This window comes from Ursus arctos, unplaced genomic scaffold (assembly GCF_023065955.2).
Source record: "Ursus arctos isolate Adak ecotype North America unplaced genomic scaffold, UrsArc2.0 scaffold_5, whole genome shotgun sequence".
Classification (NCBI taxonomy): Eukaryota; Metazoa; Chordata; class Mammalia; order Carnivora; family Ursidae; genus Ursus; species Ursus arctos.
In genome coordinates this window covers 2,424,164-2,434,687 of record NW_026623067.1, presented here as the reverse complement: position 1 = coordinate 2,434,687, position 10,524 = coordinate 2,424,164, and the positions used below count along the sequence as shown (strand labels likewise).

Genomic DNA, 10,524 nt, shown 5'->3' with positions numbered 1-10,524 from the left:
AGTCTCTTCCTGTGTTTGGCCCACTGATTTCTGCTTTTATATTTTTGCTCCTTCTGTGTGCCTACTCTCAGCTCACATCTTCCAATTTTCATACTGGAATTTTAGGTATTTAAAAACTCTGATATTGACGGGTCTGAGCATGTAAATCAATGACCCTCCCTCTGCCTGGCTTTGGTTGCACCTGGACCCTGATGCTTGTGTGGCTGTCCTTTCTAGATGGCTGGGTCTGTGCTTCTCACCCTGCCGCCCGTCACCCTGACAAGGCCACTGAGCACCAGCTAGTGGACACACTCCGTCTTCGTGAGGGAGCCTGTGCTCTGGGTGGACAGATGACGCAGGACTTCTGGGATGCTCACTTGGTAAACATTTAATATCTTACCAAATCTCAGCCCAGAGCACTGAGCCAAGGTGGTCTGCACTTCTGTGGTGAGACTTGGCCCCACATCTGGGCCTGGCTGGTGGCCCTCACCTTGCTCAGATATGAGGAGACCTGAGGGGCTGAGGCAGACAGGGACAGACGCATGCAGCATGAGGAGGCCAAGATGGGGGCCTCAGCCCTCACCACATTGACAGGACAGCCAGTATGGTCACAGGGATGCTGATGGTGGTCCCCAGCACGAGGGAGAGGGCAGGGAGCGGCTGAGAAGGCAGAGGTGTGTGCTCTATGTAATAATGGATCCATTTTGAGAAATAGGAGACCCGTGCATAAACTGCAGGATACAAAGGGTATGTGCAACCACGGCCCCAGCTCACTACTCCAACCTGCAACCAGGTATGGTTGAATTCACAGACGAGCGGACCCCCAGAGTCACCCTGGAAGAGAAGAGGGGTTTCCCATGAGTGGGGAGTTCAGAGCCTCAGCCTCCTGCACAAGAGGGGCCCTGGGCACCGCCTCACATCCGGCCCCACCTCGCCAGTGCTGAGGCTCTGCACCCGGTGGGTGGCACAGGGTGACAGCAGCAGGCAAGGCCCTCGGGCAGACGTGGAATCCTGGGCTGTTCCAGCAGCACTGGGGTCCATGGTGCTCTGGGCATGGACTGTGGTCGCATAAGCCACCCCAGGCTCTCCCACCCAGCTGAAGGCCACATGGTGATGTGCTTCCGAGGCCTGCAGGGGATGGCCATCCAGGACTACCACCCACCCAGAAGTGCCCCCTGGCTTAACGCAAATAAACATCTGAAAGGCCTAGGCTTGGCCACTGCCCCTCAGTGGGATGCACCTCGCACACGGTCCTCATGTTCCTGATGTCCCCGGCACACAGCATGTCCAGCATAATGTATGACAGGTGTCCGTAGAGCAGCTGGCACAGGGGTAATGAGATCAGAGGTATTTGTGCCTCCTGCAGCTTGTCTGGGATGTGGCCTGTTGGAAAGGAGTGCAGGCCCAGTGAGAGGCCCAGCAGGCTCACCCTGAGGCTCCTTCTCTTGTCCCTGCCCCCCACCTGGCTCCCTCTCTGCAGGGGGACCTCAGACTTTGGTCAGTGGGTGTCAGTGTGACTCTCAGCGGGTGTCAGTGTGACACATGACACGAATGTCATGTGACTCTCCCCAAAGGAGCTGGAGGAGCCATTCCCTCCCACTGCAGCAGGTCTGGGGAGAGAAGCCTCTGTGAGCCTCGTCCCTGAATGAGGGGCTGACAGTGCACGCAAGAAAGAGTCTGGGCCTGGGTTTTGCATGTCACCCCGTGTGCCCAGGTCTACCCTGATGGGCACAGTAATTGGTCCCAGAAACCTGTGCTCTCCTGGCCAGTGTGCGAGTGGTCTCATGGTTCTGGTCTTGCTTCAGCTGGAGAGGAGCTGTTTGCACCGGTTGCAGACCCACATGACCCTGGTGTCAAAGGGGTGTGGGGTGCTTGTTTGGGGAAAGGCAAGGAGTACCTGGGGAGTCAGTTTTGGAGCTAACTAATGTGTATCTGGAGGGAAGACGACAGAAAGCACAAGTTAGGTGTGTTTGTGGCTACTGCTGGCTGCACTGGCAGGGTAGTGTCCAGAGACATGCCATGCAACAGGCAGACAGTGCAGACGGAAACTCAGAGCAACAGAGTTTACAAACCCAGGGTCTGCGGTGCTGGAAGAGGCTGCTGGGTAAAGTGCTTCAGGAAATCCTGTGGCCCACATGCCCGGGGCCTCCACCGTGGCCACCCAGCGTAACGGAGAGTGTGCTTCCCTCCTGCCAGAAGTACTGCTGACATGGGTGCACAAGGGGCTACTGTTTCTTACTGGGCACCAGGCAGGTGGGGCTGTGGGCCCAGGAACGCACAACACGTGACGTGAGATCTGGGGGACCCCATTCCCCCGCAGAAGCACTTCCCAGGCTGCAACAGGACGGGGCCCACAGACAACTGGAACCACAAGGTAGACACCAGAAGATGGGCATTCCAGAAAGGAGGTGGCCCAGGGGGCAGAGAGGGCCCTGAGCCATGCATGCAGAGGGTACAGGGAGCGCGGGGCTGGCAGAGGGTGGCAGCATGGACTCCGCAGCCCCCAGAGTTCACAGGGGCCTGGGATGCCGAGTTCTAGCCAGTGCCGAGTGGACAGTCCTGCCGACCACCCAGGACAATGGTGGAGTCAGAGGACAGGAGGTGTGATCTACCCATCATGCTCACATGGCCGACAGGGTCCCATGGAGCCAGGCAGACGGAGGAACAGAGTGATGAGCCTGCATCAGAGCACAAAAGACGAGGTGGAGCGTACAAGTGGGTGGGAAGAGGTCAGCCATGATTTCAAGGACTTCCTTAGGAGCGGACTGGGAAACCAGATGGAGGTTTGCATTCACGGGTAGGTCTGTCCCCTGAGTCTCGACTGGGAGCCCACGAGGCAATAGTGGAGGCAGGGCAGGGGTAGGAGAGAGAGCCCCTCATTGAGGGGCTCAGTGCAGGTGTTCACTGGATGGTCAGCTGTCCCCGGAGAGCTGCAAGAACACAGCTTGCTTCCTTTCTCCCACAGAGCGTGAGCCTTCCACCAGTTGCTAGGGGCAACAGATACTCCTGCCCCAGGCACTCCTGCCCCAGAGTGGAGCGTAGCTGCCCCAGATGCAGCAGCAGAGTGCAGAGGCCCATTTCTAGTGGGGCTTACAGCATGCCCTGAGACCAAGGTTGGACCAGGGGAAGTCAGGGCTCCTGCCCCCCAACACCAGCCTAGCAACGAGTGTCAGGGCAGGCAAGAATATGCCATGGGTGTGCAGAGATGCTGAGGGGAAAGCTGTAGCAGGAACACAGAAACACCCCAAGCCCTTCAGCCAGCAGCCCCCCACGGGGGGACCTGAGCCTCTGGTGCACAGACACAGCCACAGCAACAGCAGGGCCCACAACCCAGCTCAAGTTTTCACCAGGCTGACTCATCCCACCCCAGGTCTATTTGGGGTGCAGAGACTTCAGTCCTAAATGTTCTCTTGTAATATCTGGCATTCAACAAAAATGTAAAAGACACACAGGCATGCACACACTCACACCTGAACTCACACACACATGGCTAACATACAAATGGCTAACAGACACATGAAAAAATGCTCAAAATCATTAGCCATCAAGGAAATTCAAATCAAACCACACTGAGATACCACCTTATGCCAGTTAGAATGGCAAAAATAGACAAGGCAAGAAACAACAATTGTTGGAGAGGATGTGGAGAAAGGGGATCCCTCCTACATTGTTGGTGGGAATGCAAGTTGGTACAGCCACTCTGGAAAACAGTGTGGAGGTCCCTTAAAAAGTTAAAAATTGAGCTACCCTATGATCCAGCCATTGCACTACTGGGTATTTACCCCAAAGATACAGACGTAGTGAAGAGAAGGGCCATATGCACCCCAATGTTCATAGCAGCAATGTCCATAATAGCTAAATTGTGGAAGGAGCCGAGATGCCCTTCAACAGATGACTGGATTAAGAAGTTGTGGTCCATATATACAATGGAATATTACTCAGCTATCAGAAAGAACGAGTTCTCAACATTTGCTACAACATGGATGGCACTGGAGGAGATAATGCTAAGTGAAATAAGTCAAGCAGAGAAAGACAACTATCATATGATTTCTCTCATCTATGGAACATAAGAACTAGAATGATCAGTAGGGGAAAAAAGGGATAAAGAAAGGGGGGGTAATCAGAAGGGGAATGAAACATGAGAGACTATGGACTCTGGTAAACAAACTGAGGGCTACAGAGGGGAGGGGGGTGGGGGAATGGGATAGGCTGGTGATGGGTAGTAAGGAGGGCACATATTGCATGGTGCACTGGGTGTTATACACAACTAATGAATCATCGAGCTTTACATCGAAAACCGGGGATGTACTGTATGGTGACTAACATAATATAATAAAAAATCATTAAAAAAAAAAAGACATACAGGCATGCACACACTCACACCTGAACTCACACACACATGCGTGCACACCCACCACCTACACGCATGTGCACACGTGCACACTCACTACCACCTGCCCCACACGTGTGCACACTTACCCCCACAAACATGCATGTTATACACACATACAACACTCATGTGCATACACATATGTACATGCACACCTACCAGCCCACATGTGTGTGCACACACGTACTTGTGTACTCACACACATATGGTCACAGCCACCCCCCACCCTCCATGCGCACACACACCCATGCTCACACATGTCTTTGTGCTAGAATCACATTGTTTTGATTACTGTAACTTCACAGTATGTTTTGAAAGTGGTTAGCATGAGTCTGTCCAGCTGTGGTCTTCTTTTTTGGCTATTCCGGGTCCCTTCCAATTCCATGTAACTGGAGGGTCAGCTTTTCCATTTCTGCAGAAAGCCGCTGGAACTCTGATGGAGATTGCCCTGGACATGCAGGTCACTTTGGCTGGTGTTGACCTGCTAGCATTGGTAAGTCTCCCAGCCTACAAACACGGGCTGTATGTATATTTATTTAGGTCTTTCAAAATCTGTCTCGGCAATATTTTGTAGTGTTTGGTATACAGGTCTTTCACCTCCTTGGATTAATTTACTCAAAGGTAGCTTTTCTTTTGGATGATGTAGGATAGCTTCCTTAATGTCCTCTTGTGATTGTTCACTGAAAGTACACAGAAACCCAGCTGATCTGTGTGTGTGTTGATCTTGTACCCTGCAACTTTGCTGAAATTGTTTGTCTGTAGTAGTTAGTTTTGTGTATTTGTTTTTAGGCTTCCTTGGAATTTTCCATATGTATGATTATGTCATCTGTGAAGAGAGAGTTTCTATTTCATTTCCTTTTTTAATAATAATTTTTTATTATTTTATGTTAGTCACCATACAGTATATCCTTAGTTTTTGATGTAGTGTTCCATGATTCATTAGTTGCATATAACACCCAGTGCACCATGCAATACGTGCCCTCCTTACTACACATCACCAGCCTATCCCAGTCCCCCATCCCCCTCCCCTCTGAAGCCCTCAGTTTGTTTCCCAGAGTCCATAGTCTCTTGTGGTTCATTCCCCCTTCTGTTTACCCCCCCTTCATTCTTCCCTTCCTTCTCCTACCAATCTTCCTGGTATTTCTTATGTTCCATAAATGAGTGAAACCATATGATAATTGTCTTTCTCTGCTTGACTTATTTCACTTAGCATTATCTCCTTCAGTCCCGTCCATGTTGCTGCAAACGTTGGATAATCATTCTTTCTGATGGCTGAGTAATATTCCATTGTATATATGGACCACATCTTCTTAATCCAGTCATCTGTTGAAGGGCATCTCGGCATCTTCTGCTATTTAGCTATTGTGGACATTGCTGCTATGAACATTGGGGTGCATATGGCCCTTCTCTTCATTACGTTTGTATCTTTGGGGTAAATACCCAGTAGTGCAATGGCTGGATCATAGAGTAGCTCAATTTTTAACTTTTTAAGGTACCTCCACACTGTTTTCCAAAGTGGCTGTACCAACTTGCATTTCCACCAACAGTGTAAGAGGGTTCCCCTTTCTCCACATCATCTCCAACATTTGTTGCTTCCTGCCTTGTCAAATTTTGCCATTCTAACTGCCATGAGGTGGTATGTCAATGTGGTTTTGATTTGAATTTCCCTGATGGCTAATGATTTTGAACATTTTTTCATGCATCTGTTAGCCATTCATATGTCTTCATTGGAAAAGTGTCTGTTCATATCTTCTGCCCATTTTTTGATTTGATTATTTGTTTCTCGTGTATTGAGTTTGAGAAGCTCTTTGTAGATCCTGGATATCAGTCTTTTATCTGTAGTGTCATTTGCAAGTATCTCCTCCCATTCCATGGGCTGCCTCTTAGTTTTTTTGACTGTTTCCTTGGCTGTGCAGAAGTTTTTATCTTGACGAAGTCCCACAAGTTCATTTTTTCTTCTGTTTCTCTTGCCTTTGGAGATGTGTCATGAAAAAGGTTGCTGTGGCCGATGTCAAAGAAGTTACAGCCTATGTTCTCCTATATGATTTTGATGGATTCCTGTCTCACATCGAGGTCTTTCAACCATTTGGAGTTTATCTTTGTGTATGGTGTGAGAGAGTGGTCAAGTTTCATGCTTTTGCATATAGCTGTTCAATTTTCCCAGCACCATCCTTACTTATCTTCTGTCTGGTTGTTCAGTCCATTGTTGAGAGAGGCATATTGAAGTCCCCAACCACTATTGTAGACCTGCTTATTTCTCTCTTCAGTTCTGCCATTTGTTGCTTCACAATTTTGATGGTTTGTCATTAGGTGTGTAAGTGTTTATAATTTTTGTATCTTCTTGCTATATTGAACCTTTTATTAATCTGTACTGTCCTTTTTTGTCTCTTGTAGACCTTTTTTTGTTTCAGGGTCTATTTTATCTGATATTATTAGTATAGCTACTCTGTTCTCTTTTGGTCACTATTCGCATGGATATCTTTTTCTGCCCTTTAATTTTCAACTTGTTTGTGCCTTTGGAGCTCAAGTGAGTCTCAAAAGACAGCATAGAATTGGATCATGTATTTTTTTTTTTAAAAGATTTTATTTATTTATTCGACAGAGATAGAGACAGCCAGCGAGAGAGGGAACACAAGCAGGGGGAGTGGGAGAGGAAGAAGCAGGCTCATAGCGGAGGAGCCTGATGTGGGGCTCGATCCCATAACGCCGGGATCACGCCCTGAGCCGAAGGCAGACACTTAACCGCTGTGCCACCCAGGCGCCCCTGGATCATGTATTTTTATCCATTCTTCCAATCTGTCTTTCAATTGGAGAGTTTAATCCATTTACATTTAAAGCAATCACTGATAAGGAGAGACTTACTTCCATCATGGTGCTCTTTTTCTTTATGCTCTGTAGCTTTTTGTCCCTCATTTCCTGCATTTCTATCTTCTTTGGTGTTTAAAAGATTTTTTTTTGTAGTGAAATGTTTACATTCCTTCTTCATTTCCTTTTGTGTATATTCTATAGCTATTTTCTTTGTTACCACAGGATTACTTTGGACATCCTAAAGTTATAGCTTTCTAATTTGAATTTATAGCACCCTAACCTCAATAAATTTCTTTAATTAAATAAATCAGACATTAAACTTTCTTAACCTGGTATAAGATATCAAGCTAAAGTCTCCAGGCCAGGCCACAAGCTTATAGTAAATCATGAGAAGCATTTTCATTAAAATAAAAAACAGGAAAAGGAGACCTAGGATCATTTCTAATTGGAGGTTCAACCATTGCAATAAGATCAAAATATATATATATATATATTCCTGGCATGCGACACCAGGAACACGTGAGGGCATCAACGCGCGACTGCGCAGGGCACGCGACACCAGGAACACGTGAGGGCATCAAGGTGTGAAAGCCCCCAGGCACTCAATGGTGACAGCACCTAAGAGCACGTGAGGGAACCCTGACCACATATTTGGGCAACTATATATATATATATATATATATATATATATATATATATATATATATATAAAGGATAAAATATGGGAAAAGAAGTGATGAAACAGTTTTTTATTTGAAGGAAATATGATTTTTTAAATCAAGTAATCCACTGACAAGCTATTAAAAGGTGGCTGGAAAGGTCAATGTGTAAAAATTAACAACTGTGACTGATCAGCAAATACAATAAAAAAGAATGTTTTCAATAGCTATAAATATTCTAAGGTACGAGGTATAAACCTAGAAAGAAAATATGAGGTCATTATGGAGAAAACCAGAATAACTAATAGATTTTTTAGATATGCTTAAAAAGATGGTTTCCCAGTTGGATTTAGAATCTTTTTTTTTTTTTTAAAGATTTTATTTATTTATTCGACAGAGATAGAGACAGGCAGTGAGAGAGGGAACACAAGCAGGGGGAGTGGGAGAGGAAGAAGCAGGCTCATAGCGGAGGAGCCTGATATGGGGCTCGATCCCATAACGCCGGGATCACGCCCTGAGCCGAAGGCAGACGCTTAACCGCTGTGCCACCCAGGCACCCCTGGATTTAGAATCTTAAAGAAAACTTTTGAAGTTTGTGTTCTCAGTACACTAAATATTAATTCCACAGAGTAGACGTAACTGCTTCTCTGTATACAACAAAGACAGCCAGGTGCATACTGACAAAGAAACAGAGTGACTGATGGGTGCGGATGCCGACCTCCAGATACCTGCACCCCCATAACTGACAGAATTCTTTCTTTCCTGTAGTGACACAGAGCTGTTGTCCTATGCAAGCTCCAATAAAGGAACTGACCCCTTAGTTCTCTTACCTTGTGGAGAGATGAGTCCCCATCCTGTAGACCAGCAAGTAACATTATGAAGGTTCACATCTGGGGGTGCGATGCAGACAGGGAGCACAGAGTCAGAAAACACAATGCGAGATTTCAGCTGAACCAGGGCGATGTCACCTCCAACAGGGTGGTACACTTCATATGTAGGGTGCACGATCACCTTGTTCACCTCAAACCACTGGGTGTGACTGCCTGCAAACCTGAGGTCCACCAGGCCCACATATATATCAAAAGCTTCAATGCTCTTGTCCCTGTGGGGACAGAGAACAAAGGCACAGTGACTTGAGCATCTTGCACCTGGGAAGCAAGGGGACTCTCCGTTCACAGGCCCAGGGAGGCCTGGAGCATGGTGGCCTCAGTCTCCAGGCTCTCAGCCAGGATATGGAAAAGCAAGTTTCTGGCACACTGAGAACCTGGCTGTCTGGCAGAATTGCCCCCAAAGAAACCCCGACCCGGGCTAATTGAGGATTCAGGGACTCATCATGACCTGCTGGTCACCAACAGCCCAGGACGGTGGACTTGTCAGATGTACAGTGAGCCGCCTGTGAAGGTAGTTCTTTCCTCACCTCTCTTCCTGTGATATGTCTCCACACCTATCTCAAAGAACCAATGGCCCTAAGGAGCCCTCAGCCCTGTGCAAGGAGAAGCTGCTGTGGGTGGAGCTGTGTGCTGGGCCCCACCCTCCCCCATCCCTGAGAATTCCCAGCCGGATGCAGCCCCCTGGTCAGTCCAGCGGCTCTGGACCTCCAAGGGAATGGCTTCTGGCACTGCCCACTCACCTATCGAAGCAGTGGGCTGCCGACAGGATCCAGTACTCATTGATGATGGACCCTCCACAGACGTGGAAGCCTCTATACTGCACGCTGACTTGCCATGGCCACTTCCTCTCCAGGGCATCCATGCCCCCCACAATCTTCCCCTGTATGTAACGATGGCCACAGGCTGAGGAGAAAGGGACAGAGCCTACAAGTAGCAGCAGTGGCAGAGTGGGCTGGGTGCAGACATGGAGTAGTTAGGAGGTCTTGGGAAGGGGAGGGTCAGAAAGGGCAGGAGGGGGAAAAGGAAGGGAGGGTAGGGGAAGGGGAGGCCAGGGGAAGGGATAGGAAGGGGGAAGGGGAAGAAGGGAAGGGAGAGCAGGGGAAAGTTGGGGAGGGCTGGGGAATGGAGGGGGAGTGGAAGGGAAGGGTGGAGAGGAGAATGAAGGAGAGGGCCAGAAAGGGCAGGGGAGGGAAAAGGAAAGTAGGGCAGGGGAGGGGAGAAGCAGGGAAGGGGAGGGTCAGAAAGGGCAAGGAAGGGAAGGGGAATGAAAGCTGGTGAGGGAAGGGGAGGGCTGGGGAAGGGCAGGGCAGGGGAGGGGAGGGCAGGTCTCCACCCCAGGAAAAAGCTCCGGACTCGCCACTAGGACTACAGTCAACCTGGGCCCTGAGGGGTCCTACCCACGTCGGAGTTCAAAGCTCTGCCCTCGCTCCGGGGGCGTCTGTGGGCCACGGCTGCAGCCTGGGCGGGGAGCAGGAGGAGCAGGAGCAGGTGGGGGGCCGCAGGCGGTGGCGCTCCAAGCACCACGCGCGGGCCAGACAGCAGGGCGGCCATGAGGTGGGAGGTCCTGTGGAGCGAGCCCACTGGCCTTGTGCCCCTGTGTGGCTACGCAATGTGTGACGGCACCAAAGTGCGGCACCAGGAACACGCGACGGCACCAAGGTGCGACAGCGCAGGGCACGCGACACCAGGAACACGTGAGGGTATCAACGCGCGACAGCGCAGGGCACGCAACACCAGGAACACGTGAGGGCATCAACGCGCGACTGCGCAGGGCACGCGACACCAGGAACACGTGAAG

At 49.5% G+C, this 10,524-nt stretch overlaps 1 protein-coding gene across 1 annotated transcript; it reads right to left on the bottom strand.

Annotated features, from left to right (window-relative positions):
• Positions 1 to 558: 558 nt before the first annotated feature.
• PRSS38 (serine protease 38) lies at positions 559 to 10,277 on the bottom strand. Its single transcript, XM_026488583.3, has 5 exons — positions 10,124 to 10,277; positions 9,467 to 9,629; positions 8,667 to 8,938; positions 1,220 to 1,362; positions 559 to 813 (listed from the first exon to the last, which is right to left on the bottom strand). Exons 1-5 carry the CDS (start codon positions 10,275 to 10,277, stop codon positions 559 to 561), a joined length of 987 nt encoding a protein of 328 aa, XP_026344368.2.
• Positions 10,278 to 10,524: the final 247 nt, after the last annotated feature.